The sequence below is a fragment of the Plectropomus leopardus genome, chromosome 13, assembly GCF_026936395.1.
Source record: "Plectropomus leopardus strain MGB_pleo_1.0 chromosome 13, ASM2693639v1, whole genome shotgun sequence".
Classification (NCBI taxonomy): domain Eukaryota; kingdom Metazoa; phylum Chordata; class Actinopteri; order Perciformes; family Serranidae; genus Plectropomus; species Plectropomus leopardus.
The window spans coordinates 1,319,495-1,345,595 of NC_142188.1; the positions used below are offsets into that span (position 1 = coordinate 1,319,495).

Sequence of the window (26,101 nt, forward strand, 5' to 3'; positions counted from 1 at the left end):
TATTCCGCACATTCCGCACGTGTGTGTGTGTGTGTCTGTGTGTTTTGGTGTGTCGCATTCAGCAGAGCAGATTTAGTAGAATAAATAAGTTACCCGAAAATAAACGTATAATAATTATATATGTATTGTTTATTGTGTGTTTATTTATTCGAAATATACATAACATGCAACATAATTTTAAACATAGAATTATAAAGTTTTCTGAACTTTTTCCGTATTTCTTTTAAATATTTATACATGTATTTAGATAATATCTAATACACTTCCACAGCCAATTTTGGGGTAATTTCCATGTAATCTTTTAGCATAAAAAGCAAAAAAAAAAAAAAAAATGCTGGACATACCTTACTGTGTCGCTTACTATCATTTCCTTCCATGGCTCGGATTTTTTTTTTCAGGTTTTAAAGATTTAAATGCTGGTGAAAGATGTCTGAACGCAACACAAGAAAACTGTCGATCCAGGTGTTTGAGGGTTAATATGTGGAGTCGCTGCTGTTTGGCCGTAAAGGAAATTATTGCATTGCAGATATTTTGCAAGTGATTATATTACATTAAAAACACGCGGTGACACGCATGATGAGAAGATATACATTCACTCTGTAATTCTCAGTGAAATCAAGTGACAGCCCAGTAAATGCACATTCATCCTCTCGGTGACACTGATCAGCTCTGCATAATGACAGACCGCCGTAAATAATACAATGTGTGCGACATCTAGTGACGAACAGTTTTCCTACATCTCAACACTGCAGTTAAAATCAAGGCGTTTTTTTTTTGTTTGTTTTTTGTGCAGGGATCCTTATTGGACTTTTTATTTGTTGACTGATATTATATTATTATATCTCTTTACTTTTTTGTTTTAATGACTGACGTTTTATTATTTAATTTACTAGATATAATGTTTGCGTTTAAATTAATTGCAATATGTTCCTGTTACTGTTTGGCCTTTCATTCATCATCTGCTGCGAACATTTATTTGCCTATTTGTTGATTATGGTAATAGTAGTAATGATGAGGATGATGATAATGACAATAATAATAATAATAGTAATAATAATAATGATGATGATGATGATAATAAAACAGTTAGCACTTATCAAAACAAATGTTACAAAGTGCTTTACACCTAAGGGGGATCCCAAAAAAATCTTAAATAAAATCATTAAATTCAAATTAAAAACATTAAATAAAACACAGAAGAAAAATGTGAAAACAATGTGGGAATTTTTAACTAAAATAGAGCATTGTAAGACAAGTGGTATGTCAGGGGTAAAGTGTATTTAAGTAGAGATTATAGGAAAAGCTTTTAATTCAGGAAAGTCTAAAAAAGTAATTAAAAGTAAGGAACTGATGATGTACATATTCAGTTATTGTCTTTTATTAATTGCTGGTTACTGAAACAAATTATGTGAAAATGTATTTCTGTTTATCTTATGTTTTGTTTTTTAATTTTCAAAAATACTTTATTTATCTGGCATGTCTTTTCCTGAATGCAGCCCTTCTATTAAATACTCCCCAAATGATTAAAAATTTAATTTTTGTCAAAAATACCACAAAAACTACAATGCAAAGGATTCTGGAAATTTGGTTTAGATTTAGAATTTTGAATTTAAATTCGATTTTAGAAGATTAGATTTTTAATGCCACCCAGAGTTAAATTTAGGACCACTGATCATGTGTATTGACTACATGTGTATGCTGATCTCCTAATATGATCTGTTTGGTTTTTAAACAATAAAAAACAAAATATAAGGAAAAAACAAAGGTAACATGAACACCAACTGCCTTGGGGTTAAGGACAGTTTTACCCAAATATTTACTTTTTTAAATGGTTTTCATATGAGAAGAATATGGCAAATTTTATATATTTAAAATACTACTACTGCTACTATTAGTAATAATTCTAATAATATTGCTTAAATAATATTTTTTTAACCTTTTTTTTATTTATCTCTCACGTCGTCTCTGAATGTGGCCCTTCTGTTAAATACTCCACAAATGTTTAAAAATTAAAATTTGTCAAAAACTCCATTAAAAAAAAAACTACAACGCAAAGGATTCTGGGAACCGCATTGACCTTTGCTCTCTTACGTCATGCGTACGTTACGTCTCCACGCCGCGCCAACGCTCGCCTGAGCTGCAGTTCAGGCTGCAGAGAAAGTCTCCTGTTAGCTGGTTTCTGCGCAGATTTTGAGTAAATGAGCGGCTCACAGAAACATTTAAACACCTCCTGACGTGAGTAAACATTTAAATGAGAAGAAATAATGAAGTGTGGCATCATTAACGGCAGCGCGTGGCTCGTGTCGGCGCCTCTCTGTCGTTGTTGTTGCGTTAGCTAACAAGCTCAGTGTCGTTGCAGCAGGTAACATGCTGAGTAACAGTTCAGGTTTGACCGTCTCATTCACACCAAATACATCCGCAAAGTTCAAACTTTTGGCTTCTCTGTTTGCAGTAAAGATGTTTTTTAAACGTTACTTTTGTTTTTAACAGCGGATTGACGTGTTTTGCTGAAGCAGCAGCTAGCTGTGTTAGCTGTCTACATCAGCTGTGAGCCCGCAGTGTTAGCTGTTGTTTTTATTTATTGTTTATCTGCGATCAGCTGTTAATAACAAACGGGAGGTCTCAGAGAAAAGCCAGAGAAACGTACCGTTTTCAGAATGTAAGTGTCGTGACCACCTGAAGATTAACGTACTGAAATTATTGCTAACAGTGTCAACCATACAAACGTTATTATAAATATCAAATTTTAAAAAAAGCTAATTTTCTCATTGGGTGTTTTTTTTAACCCTTAAGACCCGCTTCATCACTAAACACACTCGTATCGCTCAGTGCACAAAATGCACTTTTCAAAATCAAGCTTAAAAAGTTTTAGACTTTAATATGATTTTCTACATTTGTTAACTGTATTTTTTTTTAACCAACGTCAATCTTAATTCAAAATGTCAAAAAATGATTAATTTTCACAATTTTCAAATTAAATACCAGGGTTTTGGCATGATACCTCTATGTTTTTGATTTAATTTATTTTATTTTATTATTTTTGCTGCTGACAGTCTGGGATATGTCAGTTATTTGTACCTATTTCCAACCTGAACAGTCTGAATGTAACTATTTAGTTTCCACAGTGTATTTTAGACTTATTGTAGGAGCTGAGCTGCAAATTCACTGATTACACTCAAATACACAACCTGGACTACATTTAGGACACATGCATGAACACAGCTCTGGGGGAAAACAAAAGGAAAAAAAAAAATGACTTGTGACTTCACAGCAGCAGCCACATGAGGACTGACTTAATGTGTAAAAATGCTGAGTCATGGGTCAAAGGTCGTATGCAGTCGAGAGGTAAATCCCTCCTGGATGTCAGAGATTATTTTGTCTGTGGAATGAAAAGTTTATCAGTGTTGAACATATAAACTGTGTCTTTGTTGTAGCCTTTAAGCTACATAAAGAGCCTAAAGCAAACATTTCTGTAGTAAATCCACAATGACAACTATTGTGCTCAGTTTTCCATAGGCAGCTCACTAAATCCTGTGATGACGTAAGTGTTGTGTGACTGATGTGTTTAACCCTCTGAAACCTGGAAAGACATCACTTTTTATACGCTGCTTTCAGGTGCCTCTTACAAGTATTTAAACCTTTGAACCTTGAAGAAATTGGCATTATTTCTTTAAAAATGTGAGAAAAAAAGCAATGAGCAAGTTGGTAAGAAATGTTCCACAAATTGCAAGGAATAAGTAGATTTAGGAAATAATTTTTTAAAAAGCCAGTAAAATGTTTGGAGGAAAAAAAAGAAAAAAAGCCAGGGGAAAAATTATAGTTATAATTATGTTACAAAATTATCAAAAATTTTAATGCACTTTTTCTTGGTCATTTCTTTTATTTAATTAATTAACATTTTTAAAGGATTTTTAAAAATAATTTCTTGCTTGTTTTTGGATCATGTCTTCTCTCACTGCTCATTGCCATCTTGTCATGTTTTTTTAAGAAATGAAGTCACTGTGCTCAAGTTTCAGATGGTTGATATCAGCAGCAAACTGTAAACAGTGTTATTCTAACAGAGACTTTCTGTTTCATAGTGAACCAAAGGAGTCAAAGAGGAGACGACTGACTGACGGATATGGGGGGTCTGTTGTCCAGATGGAAGGTGAGTCGATGAAAGAAAAGACAAACACTTCAAGTCTGACTTCTAGAAATCCTGCAGATCCTTCAAAAGTCTTGAGAGGCATTGAACTCCTTAATCCAAATAAATAAGGCCTCAATTGCTCTTAAAATGTCTTCAGCAAATCTTTCAAAAGTCTTAAAAATGCTCAGACATGCAAGTATATTTTTATGCGTGTTTGTTTCTAATGTAGAATTTCAAAATAACTGATAACATCCTTTTTTTATTTTAATTATTATTATTTTAAATAAATACAATTTGCCAAATTCCCCTCATTTGAACACCATTAAAAAGTCATGGTTTGTGTTACAACAAATATTTGGGTAAAACTGTCCCTAACCCTAACTTTTTAAAATTTTATTTCTTTTTGTTTTAGAACGCAACATATCATTGCAGGACATCAGCATACGTGTACAGTCAAAACACATGACAGTGCATCTTTTCTTTGCTTTTTCGTATTTTGGTTCTGGGAAGATTGGTCTTAGATTTTGACCTTTGCTGCAGGAACCCTGAGAAATGAGAGTGAATTACAGGAGGAATAAAGGAGTTTTAACAATTATGAAACAAGACCTAAACGGGTTTCATAAAATCTTAATTCGCATCCTTTTCATGAAGATATTTATCAGACAAAACTGATTATGATGGTCGGGGCTTCTCAAGGAATGAGACAACGGCAACCTCGAGGTTTAAGAGGGCTTATATAATGTGGTCAGAAGTCATGCAGTATCTCAGCAATTATCAGTAAAATATAAAAGCACTGATTGTAGATAGTATGAGGCGTCTCAAATTTACCAGTAAGTCTAAAATACAGATGCACTAAATGGACTTTTTATTCTTGTGAGTATATACAGTAAATGGCAAAATCTAGATATTAAACTGTACATGATTCTTAGATTTAGGTGACAAAAATACCATTGAATAGAGGTGAGTTGAGGTATGTATATGTACTTTTTATTATTAAAAAAACTGAATTATTTCACTTCCTAAGCCATGAAATGTGAGACAAATAACAAGTTCTGAACAGGATTCATGGCAGGTTTTTTTCTTCTGCTCTGCTTCTTCTCTTTGAGATAATTCGGGCATTGACACGGTGAACCCTGCACCCGAGCTCGATGAAATTCATTTTCTATTTTTAGACATACTGAAGAAGTCAAGGGGGGGGGGGCAAACCAGAGACAGTGAGCAACAGACAGAGCAGTGTTTGGTTTGTGCATTTATTCAGATTTCAGGAAGAGAGAAGAGGAATAATAAACAGAGTGAAGCTCTGTTAAAAAACTCACAAAAAAGATTTTTAAGGTGGACATCTCCCATGCCTGGCATATGAGCTGAAATATTTTTATTTGAAGATTTTGTTTTTCTGGAGATTAGGAGCAAAATGTTTCTCATGTATATGCAACAGCAACATATTAAATATTCACGATGCTTTCCTAGAAAAGAAAGTCTTATTTATACTTTTAAAAAATTTTGCGAGTATCGAGTGTTGCAATAAAATGTATTCTGATATATTTGAATTTTTTTTAACCTTTTTTCAATTGCAGATAATGTCACCAAAGGAAAAGTTTGTCAACATCTGTGTTATCTGATAAGATGAAGTTTTCTGTCTGTTCAGCTCACTTTGGTCATTTTTTTAATGCGGCAAAATGTTCACAGCAGATTAGAGAAAACAATTTATTACATTATTCTGGTAGACTACCAAACGTTTCATTTGTATTCATAACATTAATCACTTATATTTAAAAAAAAAAAAACAATACCATCCCTGTAATGATACCATATTGCCATATAAAAATATTACAATACTCTGCTGTATTGATTTATCCACACCACAAAACGTACAGATGTGGAGAAATCACATTTGCTTTAATATTTATGTTTTATACACTGAGCCGAGATATTTCTGTGAACCTGACGATGATTTTCTGATCTTTCTCCTCCATCCAGGCGAAGCCGACCACAGTCGAGCAGCTGGAGAGCCTCGACAAGGTACTGATCAACTATTGTTTCTGATTTCATGCCTTCACACAATGTTTATAGCACAGAAAATCTTTGCCATGTCTTTCTTAACCACATATTTTTCCCGTTTTTTAATAGAGGAAAGGTGCATCTCAAAAAATTAAAATATCGTGAAAAAGAAAATTTTTCCTCTTAAATTAATTCAAAACAGTAAACTTTAATTTATTGCATATTCATTATACATAAATCAAAATGTTAATTTAATATGCCACAATATGTTAATTTATATGCGTAACACTTGGTTGGGGACTCCTTTACTGTGAATTACTGCATCGATGTGGCGTGGCATGGAGGATCGTAGTTTTGGGTCCCACATTTCTAATATTTTGAAATGTGTGTTGCGTTTTTTTATTTCTACATTTTTCTCGCTGTAGGCCATAATTAAAAAAATAAAAATGGAAAAATGAAACATTTTAGTTTGTGTAATAAGTCAAGAATATATTAAATGGTCACTTTCTTAAATAACTGGTGGAAAATGTTGATTTTTTTCACAATATTCAAATTTTTTTGTGATGCATCTGCATGAGTGCAGTCAAATGAAACATGCAAACAGTTTGCATTTCAGTTTTTGATAATGATGTACAGCACAATCAAAATCAGGATTATTGAATTATAGGATGATTGATCACACGGAAAATGTGACAGGAATTCCATGTTTTATGTAACATAATTATCCAGCTTATGGCATCAATCCTGCTTCATAACTCATCCTTGAGTGTCCCGAATTAAACCAGAGAACAGAGGGTAACTTAACATTAAGAAAAGGGATTTCCTACAAATTCACAACCGGTGAACTTTAAAGGTACCATCTGATTATTTGAGAGTCTGTGGACTGTTTGAATAACCTTTGACCTCCATGTTGCAGGAGATTAAAGAGCTGGAGGAGTTCAGAGCCAAAAACCAACGTCTGCAAAAGGTGAAGTCGACAAAACATCCCCGACGTGCAGCGATGTGGTCAAACGTTACTTTCCTCTCATCGATGTGTTTGTGTCTGCAGCTGTGGGTCGGCCGCCTGCTTCTCTACTCGTCGGTTCTGTACCTGCTGACCTCGCTGGTTGTTTACTGTCTCTACCTGCCTGAACAATGGCTGGACAGACTCTCCATGGCTCTGCCTTTCTTCATCTACCCGCTGCTGTGAGTGCTCTCCGCCTCTTACGTTATCCGTCATCTGCAAAGTTCAGACAAGTCATCTTAAAATGTTTTTGTATTTTTTATTATTTGATAAAGCTGCACAGCGGTGATACTCGACTTTTGTCCCGCGGGCCAAATCTGGCACCCGATAGTGTGGCGAGTGGCCCCCCAACGATTTCCTAATGAAAAATAAAGTGATTCACACTGGGAATTTGTTTTTGTACTTTTAGTCTCCATAAGGCACCAGAGTGCATAAAACAGCATCAAAATAGAGCTTGTTGATTAAAAAAGTGACAGTGGAGGATCCACCGCACCCCCGACAGAGGTCTCAGCTAAGACCCTAATGTCCTCATATACAAGAAATGTCCTAAAATCCCAGAAACTTAATAAAATCAAAGAAATGTCCTAAAATCCCAGAAACTTAATAAAATCAAAGAAATTTCCGAAAAATCTAGAAAAATCATAAAATCCTAGAAATGTCCTAAAATCCTCAAAATGTCTTGAAATGTTTAAAATGTCCCAAAATCCGAGAGATGTCTTACAGTCCAAGAAATGTCCTAAAGTCCTGGAAACGTCCTCAAATACCAGGAATGTTCTAAATTTTTAAAAAATGTCCTAAAATCCAAAGAATGTCACAAACTCAAAGAAACATCCAAAAAACATCCCGTGAGCAAAGCGGGTTGAGTTTTCCTGATGTAAACTGTCTTTTAGTTTTCGTCACCAGGTTTGAATCTGAAGTCGATCATTATGAGCAGCTTCGTCTCTCTGATGCTCTTCTTCCTCGTCATCAGGGTTTGGTTCATCCGGAAGCTGTTGATCTTCCTCTTTTCCAAACGCACCGAGAGAAACAGTAAGTTGTCCACGTGTCCCTCTTTCACTTCCATTATGTGAAGCTGATTTAAGAGAGATTTACGTGAACTAACTTAAGTTATTTCTGCTTCTTTTTTAAAGATGATAAACTGGAAGAACTGAAGACTTCCAAAAAGAAGATAGTAAGTTTTCATTTCACACTTCATATGTGGTTTTCAAATTGCACATTTGTTTTTTTTTTTTTTCACAAGGATTTGTCAAACAAAAACTGCTTCTCGTAACATTTTATTTTCTATTTTCACTGATGCTTAACCCCTTGAAACCTGAACAAACTGGCTTGTAAAGACTTGTGGAAGTCGTCTGCATGTAACACTAAAAACCAAACAAACAAAACAGCTACTATTCTCTTAAATGTAGCGTCTCTTCTCAGCATTTATGTTTGGCTACTTAGAGATAAATCACTAAATCTAAATCTAAAAACATAAAACACAATTTAGTCTGCAGAATAAAAGTTCCTTGTTTGTGTTTCCAGCTGGAGGAAGTGATGGAAACGGAGACGTACAAAAACGCCAAACTCATCCTCGAGCGCTTCGATCCTGAAGCGAAGAAGAAAGCTGTGAGTCGTCTGTTTTGTACTTTGTGTGTGTTTGTTTAGTTTTTGTTTATCTTTTATTGTGTCTTTGTTCTGACTTTTGTTCGTCTCGTCTGCTGTCGTGTTTTAGGAGCTGGAATCGACTCCGGTGCGTCCACAGATGACTCCCCGTCCGGGACAAGGTACGACACACATCAATACACAACACAAAGATACAACGCCACCTTTAACCCTTTAGGGCTCACTTTAATATTACACACATTCCTATCGTTCTGTGCACAAAATCTCAAGCAAAGTTAAAAGAAAATCCTGCTGACAGTCTGGGATATGTCAGTGTGTGAGTGTAGCTGCTGACAGTCTGGGATATGTCAGTGTGTGAGTGTAGCTGCTGACAGTCTGGGATATGTCAGTGATCAGCAGCTACATTGACTGTGACAGGTCACCTAGTGGAAATAGCATGTATTTCCTCCATATGCCAAATATGGTCAAAATGACCTCATCAGGTGGAAAATAGTCAAAATGACAAATTCAGAGTCAAAAGCCCAGAAATAATACAAGTCCTGTTTTTCTGCTCTGATGGCTGTGGGACCAAAAATGTCAGTTTGAATGGGTTTCAATGGAGCATTTTTGGACCTGAACAGTCTGAATGTAACTATTTAGTTTCCACAGTGTATTTTAGACTTATTGTAGGAGCTGAGCTGCAAATTCACTGATTACACTCAAATACACAATCTTTCCAAAATATATGCCTTAAGCATGAACACAGCCAAAATGATCAAAAAATGAAGAATGAAAAGCGTGTAAATGCACCAAACAGCCCCTGAAGGTTTAAGTTTGTGAGCGGAGTTTGATGGAGCTCAGGTCAGAAGCACGCAGAGACGAGAGCTTTAAAAAGTGAATCCGTCTCACTAAAATATTTCATATGATTGAAAAAAAGAGATGAAAAACTGTTTGCCTCTGCAGAAAAACTAATTCTGTGCTGAATTGCTCTCCTGTGTGCAGAGATTCGACAGAGAGGAGTGGCGATGAGGCCGATGCCGATGGGCACCCCGGCCGCAATGACCATGACTCCCCCGCCCGGGGCCCGGCCCCCAGTGGGACCCGGGGGGACACCTGTGGGTAAGGGGGCACACAGATGGTCACTGAAAACCTGCAAAAGTCATGGGATTTCACAATCACATTTTCCAGGCCTGGAAGTCATGGAACTAGTAAAGAGTCAGTTTGAGAAAAATCATGGAAATGTGTTTTATGTAATAAATTAAATGACAGTAATGTAACAAATTGGATAATTTTTTTTCTGCAACTGACAACGAAATGTATCTTTAAAGTCGTCCGCGTGTGACATTTCCGTTGTTTTTGTTCATTTGCTCATCTTTGAAAGTTTCTTCATGTCTCCGAGCATCGCGTCTCTTTCTTCATGTACGCTCATTAAGCATTTAAAATAATTTATTTTACTGCCAAACATGCCTTTAAAACCTGCAGGCATGTTGGATTGGAAGTTTTCTTTAAAAAAAACTAGCAACTTTTTTCTTTTTTTAAAATCTTTTTTATTAGTGTTATATTTATATTTTTAAACCTTTTTTTCTTAAAATCTCTATTGATTTTATTTTATCAAAAAAAAAGGCCATATTTATAGAAAATTTAACACATTTTTGGACTATTTTCTTTTCCCTTTAAAATTTTTGGTGATTTTTATGGAAAATGCAATGTTTGTTCCTCCAAAATTTATTTTTAAAAATCATCAAAATTTCACCCCTTGGCATAGCCCGAAACTGATTTTCAGATTTTGATATTCCTCATCGTTGTGGATGCTGAGGTTATGTTTGAGTTGAGTTTCAGTCTTATATGTTTGAAAAACGTGGGGCAAGGGAAAATAGAAAAAAAAGTTGGGGTTCTTCAAAAAATGTTGTCCATAAAAATGTGTGAGAACTCTGAATACAAAAATATGACAGTCGAAGCCTCCGTCAGTCTGCAGATTCTCAGGCCTCCAGTTGAAGGGCGAAGCTCTAAGTCGACAGCAGCTGCTCTGATCAGAGAGCCCGGCTGCCTTCGACTTAGTTGTTTTAGAAATGCGTCTGTGTCTTTATGGGATGTCGCTCTCCCTACAGAACGTGTCCCTCTCTCAGCTCCAGGAGGACCACCGGAGAGATCTGCTCTGTCCGCCTCTGTCCTCCAGGGGGCGATTCCCAGGACGCCCTGCTCTCCTGTTCCAGGAGTAGGTGGGTTACAACCTTTTAATGCATCTTTGCAGAAATGCTTGATATGCATGAAAAAAGAAACGTCTGCAATCAAAAGTTAGGTATTTTTGGAAGTTATGCGCTTGAAGAGGTATTTCACTGCTAGATCTGTAATCGAAAAACTCGTGTTTAAAATGTCATTTTCTCACAGACTGCAGTAATATTCATCAGGGCAGAATTCAAAATGCTCTTAAAAATTCAGTTTTTGAGATAAACTCTGAAATGTTCCACACTTAATCTACCATAACAACAAAGTGTTTTTTTGTTTTTTTATGAACCTTGAAGATTTATTTAGCAAAAATTTGCAAGCATATGTTTACAGTCAAACATTTTGCCGCAATTTAGGCTCAATATTTGATCAATTAAAAATCTGTTCAGGAGAGTCTGAAGACGCCCTGCAGCAAGTTCGCTGTCAAATTTAACAAAAAATGTGTGAGGTTTAATTTGTTTACAGTTTTTTAAAAACAGAGTGATGGACTTCAAAATATGCACCACAATAAAATTTGCAAATGTTTCTTCACAGTTAGGCCTGCATTTCGGTGTAAGTTGCAAAGCCGCAGCATGTACAAATGATTTGTTATTAATTTCCTAAATTTCGGTATTTAGAAGGCCTTTTGGCTTCTGTTTGCAACTGAGGAAGTTTGGCATGAGACTGGACCTACATGCAAAGTTTGGTTTATTTTTCTGCATGCAAAGTTGGATTTCCTCAGACGAATGCCTGGCACCTATTAATAAGACAGTATGTTTCTGAAAACAAAAAAGGCAACACAGTATCAGAGTCTTGTTTCATACTCAATCTGCTCTGCTTAGAGTGACAGTTTGATCTCATTTTTGAGAGAAAGAAAGAGTAATGTCTATCGATTTATCTGATTTTGTATTTGTTATGTCATTAAAGGGCATATTTATATAGTCTGTAGTTTGAGCAGCAGCTTTAGAGATGAATTTAAAAAGAGAAAGGTATTCTTCTCTCTCTGCTTGTTTAATAATTTCCATCTGCACTGACTGTTTTTGAAGGCTTGCACCCACCAGGTCCTCCACTAGCAAGACCCATTCTGCCCAAAGACAGAGGAGCCGTGGACCGGGTCATTGAGTACCTGGTGGGGGATGGACCACAGAACAGGTGAAGACGCACCTTTTTTTATCACGTCAAACTCTGTTTGAAGGTAGCTTATAACTTATAGTCACATTCTCATTTAGCAATCTGCAGAAAACTCACCTCTTCTTATACCAACCTGCTGTATCTGTACGACTGGAAAATAATATCTGCTGAAGTTTAATCCAATAAATGAAGACACATTGCATAGCTACATCACGAACTCCGAAAAGCAGCAAGAAGCTGCAACATGTGCCACAAAATTGGCCTGATTTCTTTTGAGAACGTGAGAAGGCGGCAATGAGCAACTCTGCAAGAAATGATCCAAAAAATAGTGAGAAATTAGTAAAACTTCCTGAAAGTTAGCAAATGGTAAGTAAAAAATTAAAAAAACAAGGGCATAATATATAAATGTATTTCTGCCATATATTTTTAAAGATATAATATATATTTATGCAGAAGTCTTTATATTTTTACTGTTTTTTTTTTCTTCTTTTTTAATTTGACCATTTTTAAAAATATTATTAAATATTAAAAATATTTTTCTTTTTCTTGCCTTTTGTTTTGCAGTTAGCAATTTCCATCCTTGGAAAAGTTTTGGAGAACTAAATATACCTGAAAAGTTATGGAAAAATCATAGACTTTTTTGTTTCACAAACATGTAAAATAACACATCATGTGTTCAAGACTATAAAAGCAGCCTCTCTCCCTCTGTTCCTCCTGTAGATACGCTCTGATCTGCCAGCAGTGTTTCTCTCATAACGGCATGGCTCTGAAGGAAGAGTACGAATATCTCGGTAAGAAACACACTTCTGCTTTTAATGAGAACTCTGTCTCAAATAAGACAGAAAACAATGGAAATTTAGTTTTTGAGATGATAAACTCCAGAAATTTATTGTAATGCCTATCTGAATTATTATCCAGTGGAACATTAACCCTTTAGGGACTGTTTGACTCATTTTCTGCGCTTTTCATTCTTCATTTTTTGATAGTTTTGGCTGTGTTCATGCATATGGCATACATTTCTGAAAGACTGTGTATTTTTTGTTTAATCTTTGAATTTGCAGCTCAGCTCCTACAATAAGTCTAAAATACACTGTGGAAACTAAATAGTTACATTCAGACTGTTCAGGTCAAAAAATGCTCCATTGAAACCCATTCAAACTGACATTTTTGATCCCACAGCCATCAGAGCAGAAAAACAGGACTTGTATTATTTCTGGGTGTCATTCTGGGCTTTTGACTCTGAATTTGTCATTTTGACTATTTTCCACCTGATGAGGTCATTTTGACCATATTTGGCATATGGAGGAAATACATGCTATTTCCACTAGGTGACCTGTCACAGTCAATGTAGCTGCTGATCACTGACATATCCCAGACTGTCAGCAGCTACACTCACACACTGACATATCCCAGACTGTCAGCAGCTACACTCACACACTGACATATCCCAGACTGTCAGCAGCTACACTCACACACTGACATATCCCAGACTGTCAGCAGGATTTTGTTTTTATGTTGCGTGTCGTATATTTTAAATAATTATTGTTTGTGTTTTTTTCCCTCTAGAAACATGGTGTCTTCGAGACAAAAATCTGGCATTTACAGGGTTAAAACTCTGTAAATTAATTAAAAAAAAATTGATATTTATGATTAGGACTGATGTTGGTTAAAAATAAACTCAATGAAAGTAGAAAATAACATTAATGTACAATAGTTTTTATTTTAAAAGTGATATTAGTGTGTGTAATATTAAAGTGGGCCGTAGGGGATAATGCTCGGGCTTTGCCAGAGTTCATAAAATGATTTGTCTCTCAGTAAAAGTCTTATTTGTTTGTTGTCTTTCTCACATGCTCTTTTTCTCTCTGACCCTGTCAGCGTTTCGTTGTGCATATTGCTACTTCCTGAATCCGGCCAGGAAGACGCGCCCTCAGGCTCCCAGGCTTCCAGAGTTCAGCTACGAGAGGAGGCTGCGAGCAGAGTCACGCTCCCCTGGACCGAGACCGCGATCTGGGACCGACACAGAAGAGAGTGCACCCCCCTCTGGAGGTACTGAAAACACACACAAACTGGTCTTGACTGAGACAAACCAAGACGAGGTCTCCTCAGGTCTGAACCAAGAAAAAACGCTGAAGCTAGAAGAGATTTTTAAAGAAAAAAAAGCCAAACTTTCTTTAAAAACAAAAACACGTTAGAAATCACTAAGAAAAATCGCCCAAAAAGAAATCTTTAAAAATCGTCAAAATTTTTTAGAGAAAAAAATTACCTTAACTTTTAAAGAAAAAAAAACCAAATGTTATTTAAGAAAACTTGTCAGAAATAACCAAAGATTTTTGAAGAAAGTCAATCACCATAATTTATATTTTAAAAAAATCGCCAAACTTTATTGGAGAAAACATGTTGGAAATCACCTCAACAATGAAGAAAACACATTTTTGCACCACCCTTTCTCCTTTCATAAATAATGAACAGTCCCCAAATTCAGTTTTAATGTAATTTTTAAAGTTCAGAATTCATTAATTTTTAAAAAAAAATAAGGATGAGGAGTATCAATGCTCATTTCAGAGAATGTTTGGTCTTTAAAATCTGCCTCAGTGTCCTGGAAAAATCATGGAAGTTTAATTGTAAAAATGTCTTTGAACCCTGTAATTAGGACCAAAGATAAAGCTGCAGACAGAGTAATAAACTGATTCATAAACAGAGGAATAGCAGTTAGACACAGACGGAAAAACACATCAAATTAGGAAAAAACTGGTTCAGACTTGAGACCAAGACTCTGAACACGTGTGCTAAAGACACACCATCACACACACACACACACACACACACACACACACACACACACTCGCACACACACACACACACACACACACACACACACACACACACACACACACACACACACACACTCTCTCCGTTCTGTGCATCTCTGTGTTACTTACTCCGTGTCCTAACCGCCGTTTACATGCTTCTTAGTCCAGTTCTCCGGTCGACCTTTGTCATTAGTTTGTGTTTGATTCTTCTCCCGATGTTCATGATGTCAACTTTTACCCTTTTGTAGTTGTTAGCGAGCAAGGAGCCAGCAGAGGTGAGACACTTTAAATATCACTGTCCTCTTTAGGAAGCAACAGTGAGAAATACAACTGCCTTTTCTTTGTTGATCATTTTCTAACCGATGCAATCAGTTGAAAATTTTAATCCTGACTTGGTCCCTTTTCGGTAAAGACGACGTTTTTGTTTGTTGTGCTGATGGTGCAAAACAATCAAACGAGAAACCAAAAATAAAGAAAGAAAGCAAACAAATTTCTTTACTCGCTCTCTCTTGAATTATTGCAGGATCACATGTCTTACCCAAAATGATGTCAGTATATTTTTGACAAATTTATTCCGTGCATGTAGCAGAGATCAGACAGGAAGAGCAGAACAAGATTGGCATGTCACAATAATAGAAATGTTGTAGTTGACACCGATATCAGCAAAATTCCCCAATTCTTTATAATTAATTCGATACAACGGTAAAAAACAAACAAAAATAAAAACAGTAAATCTAACGTGCTTAAACATGCACTTTATTAAAAACAATTCAATTAAAATCCTGTTACTAATGTCAGATGATCTGTCTCAAACACAAAGCACTAGTCTTTGTGGGTTTATGAGATTTTGGTGGCAATCCTAACAAATTAGGGCTGAACCCGACTCAGAATCGTCTTCGTAAAATTAGTTCGGCAGTTAAATACAAATATTCAACAAATCTTTTTTTTCTGAATAACTTTTTAAAGTTTGATTGGGTCTCAGCTGGATTTTCTGTGTCACACTGATATTCACCCAATACAGTTAACGAGCTACTTGAGATAATGACGGATCGCAAAGGACAGACACTTCATACTTTACCGTATAAACTTGCTGTGCGCTGTAAACTCGCTCTTCTTCTTCGGTCTCGCTCTCTCCGTGCTGCTGCCTGCATGCCTGCAGCTCCTTGTACCAAAGAGTCGCGTCAAAGTCAAGAGTGCTCACTCTGCAGCAAAGTCTGGAGACCTAAATTGCTCAGAAAACAAAAATAACACCACACATGCAGCGCAGAATAGATGCTTAGCGCCTCCTCACGCTGCTGCCGTTACAGAATAACAAATACGTGGTGCTCCCGTTGTTAAGAATTAAAAAAATACTCTGGTCTCCGGAAAACACACCTTATAAAGTCGAGACGGAGCTGTGGCTGTATCAGCGCTTGTCACCATCTCTCATGTGTTGTTTTCCGTGCTGGTAGGTTTTCTTCTTCTTCACTTATAGCTGTTAACGCTGCCCCAGTCAGTTCAGCAACAATTGCATTCCTGTTAACTACGTTATTAGATAAAAATAAGCACTCACATTTTCAGAACTTTGGCAGCGACTTAGTTTCGGTTCTCGCAACATCCCAAAAACAACAGAAATCATGAACAAACCAGACGTTCCTCATCACATTTCCTTTGTCAGACCTGTGAGCACGCTAACCGTGCTGCGTTCTCGTGACCAGTGGGTTTAACAGTGTGATCTTGCCTCTAGCCAAGGCTCCGGCTCCGTGGAATTTGGTCCACAGTTTCCAGATCCAGCAGAGTCCAAAGAGCCCCCAGAGCCGACCTCTGCAGAGTCCAGGTTCCCCTCCTCTCCCTGCACTGTGTCTGATCTGGCTTAATTCAAACTGATCAAACCAGAATGGATCAATTCTCTTCGCTGTAGAGTCCATAACACCGTAGAGCGCAGCCCCAATGCTGATCCCAAATTTGCTAATCACACTAAAGCAGCAATGAAAGCAGCGTCTGGATGTCTTCTGCAGACCTGGGTCAAACTGTTTGTTGTTTCCCAATCAGAGAATTAAAAATGTTTCTGGCAAAGTTTGAAAAATCAAAGAAACTGAAGTGATTGTCTGAATTGGCCTGATGGATTAATCCTAGAAAATTTAAATTGAAATAAAAAATACACTTGTTTGACCCAGATCTGGCCTTCACTGAGTGTACAAAATATTTACACCAATCTCCTAATTGGTTAATTTGCTCTCCGATCTACAGAAGTTCATGTCTTAATTTTCTCAGAAATCCTTGCAATTTCTTAACTTGTGTCACCAACATTAAATCAAAAAGAGATCAGAGTTTGTGTCTGGTGAGATCACCTCAACAGTGTCAAATATTTTGTGCATAAAGTGTTTTTTTGTTTTGTTGGTGTGTTATCATTTAACCCCCAATCAGATAAGATGTAATCCTGTAAGGGAGTTTGGGAGATTTTAATGTTTAAGCTTCTATTGTGTCGATAGTGATTTTAATTCCACCCTCAGCGTGTTTTTACCCAATCAAGTTGTAATTAGTTTACACAGTGCCTCCTTTTTTGTGAACATACACATTATTCATCCCTTAATTTACATCCCATCAGTACAGGAATTGTGCATTTTAGTGTGTGTTAGATTTTTTTGCACATTCAGACCTTTGGTTTCAGATACTTTTAGTTCAGCAGGTGATGTTTTTGATGATTTTCTCTGCAGAACATTTATAGTTTTCCAAACCACCTCCTGTGATCAGACAGTGTGGCCCACAGCAGTGAGTTTAGTAACAAACTAAAACATTTTACTGCTAATCACCTCCTGGAATATCAACCCTGTCCAAACAGGGCTCCGATCTGTCTTTATTCATGTTCATTTCTTTAAAATGCTGTGACGGAAAGAGTCTTAAAGTGTGTAGCACTATTATTTAAATTGTTACACACTTTAAGACTCTTTCCGTCTTACCGTTCAGAGGAAGTAGTTCTAATAATGTGATTATGGGTTTATTTCATGCAAGCTCTCCCATAATTAATTTTTTTCACAGTTTATGTCATGCAATTTCTCAAAAAATAAACCAACAAAAAAACCCCAAAATGTTGAATTCGTTGGGCCTTGCAAAATCCTCTAGCTCTACTCTGAATATTTTTTTAGTTGCACATTTCAAAAGCCACACTTTGGAAATTCAAAATTAAAAAAAGAATTCGGAGTAGAGAGTTTTCACATTTATTTTTTAACCCAATAGTCAAAAAATAAAAAGTTGGCATTATCTGCTTATGCAAACCTCGGATTTGTTACGTTTGTATATTATGATGTAACAGATGCGTTGTTGTTAGCTTTATGCGCAAAAACCGCTTGGTAATGGTTAAGAAAAGATCATGTTTTGGCTTTAAATACCTACTAACGTGACCTGAATCAAAGTAGTGTCCGTAAAAAAAAAAAAAAAAGCAACAGGTCACTAAAAGTAGCCCACATTTGGTGCTGAAAAAGCTGCAAAAAGACATCAATGACTTGTTAAAAAACAGCGGCTTTTGATGCTTTTTGGTCTGCAGCGTTTCAGGTGTCTTCACACCAAACATTGAAATGATACGATAATGATAATATGCAAATGTAACGAATCCTCAGGACGCAGAAATGCACAGCGCAAACATTTTCTTCTGGTGACTCATCTGGAATTTTTTCCAAGAAAATCCATGATACGACCTGCAGAGCCACAGTTGAGTTTGTATGAAATAACTCGATATTATGCTCCTAACGTTTATCTGTAACACTTCAGCAGCTGCTGTTGATTTTGATGAAAGGGTTTTTGCTTGAGTTGAACAGAGACTTCAGTTTTAATTCTTTGGAGCCTGAGCAGATTGACTTTCTTTCTTTCTAAAACACTGAAGGGTGGCGAGTTACTTAACAAGAAATGGCCCAAAAATTTGCAGGAATGAAATTGCTGAAAAATGTGCAAAAATGGAAAGAGAAGAAAATGTTAACTAGAAGACAAACATACAATAAAAAAGTGCTGAAAAAATAATGTTTTTTTTCTGTAACATATTTTAAATATATCAGTGAGAGAATTAAAAATACAGTTTGGACATTTTTTTCTATTTTTTTAATTGTTAGAAACTAATTTAATTCCCTTGTCTTCTTTTAATAATGCTGCATTCTTGTGACGTCAAAAGGTCGTAGTTTTTGAGTTTGGAAGTCGTTGTTCCGAATTTATTGTGTTCATGTGCTTTTAGGTGGTAAAGTGGGAGTAACATAGATGCTACAAAAACGACGGGTTGCATTTTAATGCATTTTAATTAAGAGCTTGATAGATGTCTCCTTTTTATTTATACTGAAGGCAGCATCATTTCTTTGCAGTTTGTGGGACATTTTTTTCTCGTGTTTTTGAAAGAAATCAAACCAAATGTCTCAGGCGTCAGAGGTTAAAATGCTGTCAGTCAGGGTGTTAAAGAGTTCACTGTCTGACAGCTGTGCTGTTGGATGGGAGGAGGGAGATTTTAGCGGTTTGGTATTTAAGCTTCTTGCGCTCTCCGCTTCTCCAAACTCTTCTTTAACTTATGTCAAGTCTAACAAAGGGAATGCTGCTGATTGTCTGTGATTCACTTTCGATTTTAACTCCAAACGGCCAATCATGTGTTGTACTTCAGACTGTTCACACTGAGATGCTCCCTGTTGTTCTGTCTCTTTGCTCTCATACTCACTTAAGGTTTCTTCTCCTCAGATGAGAGAGAGTTGGAGGACGAAGGAGCCACCAAAGAAGCAGCGAGCGAAAGCCAATCAGAGGAGCCGCAGCAGGAAGTAGAAGAAGAAGAAAAGGTGGTTCAGGAGGAGGAGGAGGCGGAGTCCGGGCAGAGTCAAAGCGCTCCACCTGAGTCAGAGTCTCGACCGTCGTAGTCGCAGTGAGTCCGAGCGGGGACGCGGGATGATTCGGTCCAAACAAAAGGTGTTGATAACGGCCATGATACACAGGCGGCATTTTAAAGCAATATAGATGGACTTAAACCACAAACCTCATAAACTGCAGTTGTGTTTGAGTTGTTTTGAATCTAAATCCGACTGTGCATTTGTCATTTTCCAGAGGAGATTTTGTAGGTGATGTGAAAAACAGGATCATACGATGTTATTTTCATCGTATTTAGCAGTAAAATTGTCCAGCGATATTGCCTAAAATGATGCCAACATATCATGGCCCTCACACTTTGATGGGCTCACTGAGAAGCTGTCAGATCGATGATTGTAGTTTTTACTCGTTCTGGACGGAGCGGTCGGCTGCTGATGATGCTCTGTATGTGGTGATCGGCATAGTTACTTTCTCAGTATTCTATAATTTACACTATAGGGGTTTTTTTAGGTTTGAAGTAGCTGGCTGCTGTCTGATTTTGGAAAGTTTTCTTTTAGATGCAACGGCTGGTTCACTAATGGTTTGTCCTCAGATGAAACTAAAACTTAAATTGCAACTCGTTGAATGACTGACTCCACTGAATGTCTGTATATTTGGCAAATCGCTGTTTATTATGATGTAAATTTTAGTTCGGAACATTTCTGTTATTTATAGTTTTGTTGGGTTGAGAGAGAAAGTGCATCTGAAGACAAACTTGTTGTGGATCAGGACATCAGTTAACTTTATGCCATTGAGTTAAGTAAGCTGCACTGCTGTAGCTTTATTCAGCTCCTGTTTTAATCTGCCGTACGCTCTTAGCCTATTAAAGGAATCATTCACATACAAAATGATTATTTGTCGATCAAAAACCAATCCTGTCTTATCCTGAATTCACGAAGAAAAATTAATTTTTCCCGCATGCCTCCGAAGTAAACGAAGAATCCAAATCTCTTTTGTGCCACATTCAGACGCCTTTCAAAATTATTTTCCTTTTTTGTAAATTAGATATTCACAAAAAATTGGCAAAAATGTCCATCAAAGAATAATTCCTATAATTACACAAATTAAATGTTTAAAATTATGTAAATAGAATCAACATTTTTTATATTTATGTACCTCTTTCTTCTCAATGGGTTAAACAACAGCATAACTATTAGAAAAATCATTGTGTTTTTAAAACTCACTCGAAACTTTTGCAGAATAAAATTTTATTAGACTTTGTCAGCAGATGTTTGATGTTGTTTACTGCAGTTCATAAAAAGGGTTTGCCTTATTTGGATTCTCCGTTCACTGTGGATGCATGTGAGAAAAAAAGTTTCCTCACAAATTCTTATCGAAGTATTCCTTTAATATTAAATCTTGGACGGATTTGTTACACTCACATTTTACCAAAAACTGACGCATGTACACGTGATATCCTGCTGGATTTTTGTAGTTTTTTTAAATGCAGTTTTGGCAGCTTGTCATGGACAAGCAGTAAAGTTCGTTTGTGCATTTCAATGCAGCTGAAAAAAAAACAAACAAAAAAACCCCAATTGAGACCATGTTCCACATTATACATGCACCAAATAATGCTCCTAAATCCCTAATAATACTGGCATATCGCACCTCTTAGTGGGAAAATGTCAAATTCTGGAAGTCGCCTAATTTGGAAAATTTAAACAAATATGCTGTTTTCATATCAAATTATATTGTTATATTGTCATATTCAGAATAACAGGAATACTAGTGTGCATGTAACCGTAGCTGCTGATGCAGCAGAAAATGTGTTTATCTTTCAGTACAATCCTACTCATCAGGTCTTAACTGACTCCTAATTTTTCCATGATTTTTTGTGGTACGGGAAAAATGGACCTCGATATCTCACCTGAGTTGGGTTTTTCTTAGAACCATCTGTCTTTGAATTGGTGCCTAACTTATTAGCTGGAGGATAGCATCAGTGTTGAAAAGTCAACAATGACCCAGTTTCCAAATGAACTGAACGTTTGACTGTTTGGTGGGTGAAACAAATTAACAGACGAGCTAAAACTGCCAATTCACATTTGTCTGGTTGTTGCCAACAGTAGTTCTTTGCTGGATTATCATTTGCCAAATGCACTGCTTTTTTATCTGTATTACCTGACGTCATTTGCACTGAGTTTGTATTTATTTCGGCCAAATTGTGTTTTAATCTGTTGTTTAGGTCCTGCTGCTCTGTTTGATCTTAAATGTTTAATGCGGTCACAGCTGTTTAAAAGTAAAGGCCGGGTTTGGGTTCTCGAGCCAATAGGTTGTAATTTAGCGTTGGTTTGATTTTTTTCATTGTTCTTTTCTTTTCATTTCATTCATTCAAAGTAGGGCTGAGCGATATGGCCTAAACATAATAATTTATTACATCAAACTAGAATGTATTACATCAAACTACAACACCCCCTCCTAAGAAAAACTACTAACAGGCTTTTCCACTGTATATATGAGGATAAACCCAGGCTTCTCCATTGTTTATATGGGAACCGTATCTTCAGCAAAATGCAGCACGACTGCATCCATAACAGCTTCGCAGCGTGTGGCTTTCCTGCCATACGTGACACAACGGCAAAACGATTCCACGAATGTCAGATAATTTTCCTGTGCGCTGTCGTGGTCTCCTGTATGTCGGAGTGAGACACATTTTTCCCACTCAGCTGCAGTTTGTGCTGCAGCCTGTATTTAAAACAGCCTGTAACACTTTAAAATTCCTTTTAAATAATGTGGAAAAAAATCATGGGAACGACTTTAATTTTATGAGTCAATAACTTAAAAAGAGTGATTATAAATATGGTAATTAAGTACATAACATTTCAGAAAAACTTGAGTCGTAACAAATGAACTTGTATGGGTTATCATCTTAAAAACTTAAAAACTAAGCATTTAATTGCCATATTTATGAACACACATTTTTAAGTTGAATTAACTTTTTTTAACATCATTTAAAAGGAATTTTAAAGTTTTATGCACTGTTAACATAATTACAAACACATGCTTTTAATTTGATTACTAGAAAAAATTATTAGTCCAGATTTTTTCCACATTATTTGAAAGGAAATTTTAATAGGTTATATAACTACCATAATTAAGAACACAGTTAATTCCTCATAAATTAATGTTATTGTAACTAACATTATTTTAAAGGAATTTGAACGTGTTACACAAACTTTGCAGCAGCCTGTGGTTTGTTGGGAAAGTGCTTAAGATTTACATTTTAAGAAATTAAAGTTTAAATTGGAATCAACTGATGAAAGTGATTTATCGCCCAGCCCTAATTTGAAGTGTTAAAATTGTGTGCACTCACAGTCGGTACCTGGTGCCTTCTGTTGTTTTCATGAGTTTTACAGCGTAATCTGTAACATGTCTAACTACTGTAGTAACATGAAAACATTAGAGAGGCTCATTTGGCCAACTCAAGCACCTGTTTTTGACAGCAGTTTTTAGGAACAAGAAGAAATAGAGAGTGTCTATGCAAATGTTAATGTGTGGTATCACCTGTGGTGTGAAGCGTGGTCCGTGAAACACACCCAGGCAACGTGTGCAAAGTATTCTTTAAGGATGCAGACGACACATTGACTTCTATTTAATATGTATAATTAATTTAATTCTGTGTCGGTCTGAAGATATTTGTTGACCTCAAAACCTTTCAATTACCTAGGTTCAATTGGAAAAAGTTGGCCCAAAGGTTTGGGCAGCAAATGTGCTTTTGGACAAAATCTAGTTGAATATTGAGGAGCTGAGGTCATGAATTTTTTTTTTGACACTTTGACCACTGCTTGACATTTCATTTTGTCCTGTTGTTTCCTTGCAAAATGTCACCTGCTGGTGATGGAAAGTGGTAAAAAATCTAAATAGGAAGCAGTCATTTTAATATTTAAACACTTCTCAACGAGCTGTTTCGCACACTGAGTCATGTAATACCTGTTTACTTTGTAGTTGTACTTTTGTTTTTCTCTGCTACATTTATCAGTTACCTCCCTGCCAATGCTGGGTGTCATTAGGTGAGCGCATGGCACGCCTAATAAACGATTTACACCAACAAAGGAAGAGAGTCGGTCTGTTGTGGTTCTTACAAACTTACCATGCGCGCTTCACAGGTAAATTTAGCTTTTGTCCAGATTTAAGCAGCGGCAAAATCTGGTTACTACAAGATGTAAGTGAGAGCATGTTTGCTTATTGTGGTTTGGTTGAACTTTAAAAATGCGTAGTTTGAAAACTTGTGTTCACTAAGTACTCATAAAGCACCTAAAACCAATGTGGGCCATCAATATAGAAGCACTGAGATGAAAAAGCAAAAACAAAACAAGAAATCAAAAAACAAAGAATTCATAGTAAAGTAGTTTGAAATAATTGAAATAAATGCCATGGTGTAGCATGTCAGAAAAATAGTATAGCACATCAAGAAAAAAATCATAGTATAGTATGTCAAAACCTTAAAGAATTCCTAGTATAGTATGTTAAATCCTTAAAAAAAGCCTAGTATAGTATGTTAAATCCTTAAAAAAAAAAACTAGTATAGTATGTTAAATCCTTAAAAAAGAAAAACTAGTATAGTATGTTAGATCCCTAAATAAAGTCAGAGTACAGTATGTTAAAACACCTGGAAAAAAAGTCTTAGTATATCATGTACTAACAGAGCCGGCGTTTGTCAGCGAGGTTAAATCGTCGCACTATTTATGCTTAAATGTCAGTCATCGCTGATCCAATCGTCCACAGAGCGGCAGTGCTGTGGGACACGAAAACGGTACAATCAGGGCAAAACTCGCAAAAGGCAGCAAAGAAAGCGGACTGTCATGGGTGAAAGCACCTCCGCTGATGTAAGAAACAAACACGGTCTCAGCCCGTTTGAAATCTTGTCCAGGTGACCATCCCAAACTGAAAAAAAGCTCCACGTAGGCATTTTGTTGCAGTTATTTTAGCGCTGCTGCTATCCACTGAAACGGCCGTAAAGTTTGCAGGAAAGGCTACCTGGGTGCACGCCAGCCATAGCAAACTCTTTCCAGATCCTCACGACGACACGGGGCCCTCCAAATGTGTCGGCCGATGCCCAGAAAGACTTCACCACAACCCACTGAGGACTTTTCAGGAGCGAAGGCGGATCGCTGCTCCTCAGACGACAAACACAGCACGCCAGCAGCGGCAGAGGCTGATGGCTTTGGCGAGCGAGGGCTAAAACAGCGGACTCCTCCTACATGCAGCGTGCCAAGCTACCGCCGCAGTGACGGCAGTAGAAAACTGTGTCACCAACGATGGATCAGCGATGGAAACCAGATCCTCCAGACATGCCAGATCATCCAGACCCTCCACACCCTCCAGATCCTCCAGACATACCAGATCCTCCAGACCCACCACACCCTCCAGATCCTCCAGACCCTCCAGATCCTCCAGACATGCCAGATCCTCCAGACCATCTAGACCCTCCACACCCTCCAGATCCTCCAGACCATCTAGACCCTCCACACCCTCCAGATCCTCCAGACATGCCAGATCCTCCAGACCATCTAGACCCTCCACACCTTCCAGACCCTCCACACCCTCCAGATCCTCCAGACCCTCCAGATCCTCCAGACATGCCAGATCCTCCAGACCATCTAGACCCTCCACACCTTCCAGATCCTCCAGACATGCCAGATCCTCCAGACCATCTAGACTCTCCACACCCTCCAGATCCTCCAGACATGCCAGATCCTCCAGACCCTCCACACCCTCCAGATCTTCCAGACATGCCAGATCCTCCAGACCCTCCACACCCTGTAGATCCTCCAGACATGCCAGATCCTCCAGACCCTCCACACCCTCTAGATCCTCCAGACACACCAGATCCTCCAGACATGCCAGATCCTCCAGACCCTCCACACCCTCCAGATCCTCCAGACATACCAGACCCTCCAAAGCCTCCAGATACGCCTGATCCTCCATACACGCCAGATACTACACACCCTCCAGATCCTCAAGACCCTCAAGACCCTCCACACCCTGCACACCCTCCACACCCTCCACACTCTCCAGACCCTCCAGATCCTCCAGACACACCAGATCCTCCAGATCCTCCAGACCCTCCACACCCTCCAGATCCTCCAGACACGCCAGATCCTCCATACCCTCCACACCCTCCAGCCCCTCCAGTCCTTGGTGTGCACTCCCCATGCCGAGATGGCCTCAGATGCTCTTCATCCTTCTTGTTCCTCCTTGAGGTAAATATGGTGTTTCCTGTCATTTTCAAATATAACTGTCGTAATAAGTTAAATTAAAAAAAAAAAATAGTATTATAGTATATATAGTATGAAGTTTTGGTGCGATTTTGAAGGACATGTAGTTTCTGTGCAATTTCGGAACCCAAGCTGAAGTATGACATCTGGTGGGTATTTTGGCTCCAATAGTATGACTTTTTGG

At 37.3% G+C, this 26,101-nt stretch overlaps 1 protein-coding gene across 3 annotated transcripts; it reads left to right on the forward strand.

Moving 5' to 3' along the window:
- The first annotated feature begins 2,077 nt into the window (after positions 1-2,077).
- On the forward strand, positions 2,078-23,755 carry lnpk (lunapark, ER junction formation factor). Of its 3 annotated transcripts, none has more exons than XM_088086405.1 (16): positions 2,078-2,235; positions 4,080-4,147; positions 6,104-6,145; positions 7,041-7,091; positions 7,173-7,309; positions 8,098-8,156; positions 8,258-8,298; positions 8,649-8,732; positions 8,839-8,890; positions 9,711-9,827; positions 10,817-10,927; positions 11,960-12,065; positions 12,765-12,835; positions 13,920-14,090; positions 16,581-16,670; positions 19,544-23,755. In XM_088086405.1, exons 2-16 carry the CDS (start codon positions 4,121-4,123, stop codon positions 19,714-19,716), a joined length of 1,332 nt encoding a protein of 443 aa, XP_087942531.1. In that variant the 5' UTR covers positions 2,078-2,235; positions 4,080-4,120; the 3' UTR covers positions 19,717-23,755. The 3 variants fall into 3 exon arrangements, with proteins under 3 accessions (XP_087942531.1, XP_087942532.1, XP_087942533.1); XM_088086406.1 differs by having other exon boundaries at positions 10,835-10,927; XM_088086407.1 differs by lacking the exon at positions 16,581-16,670.
- The last annotated feature ends 2,346 nt before the right edge of the window (positions 23,756-26,101 follow it).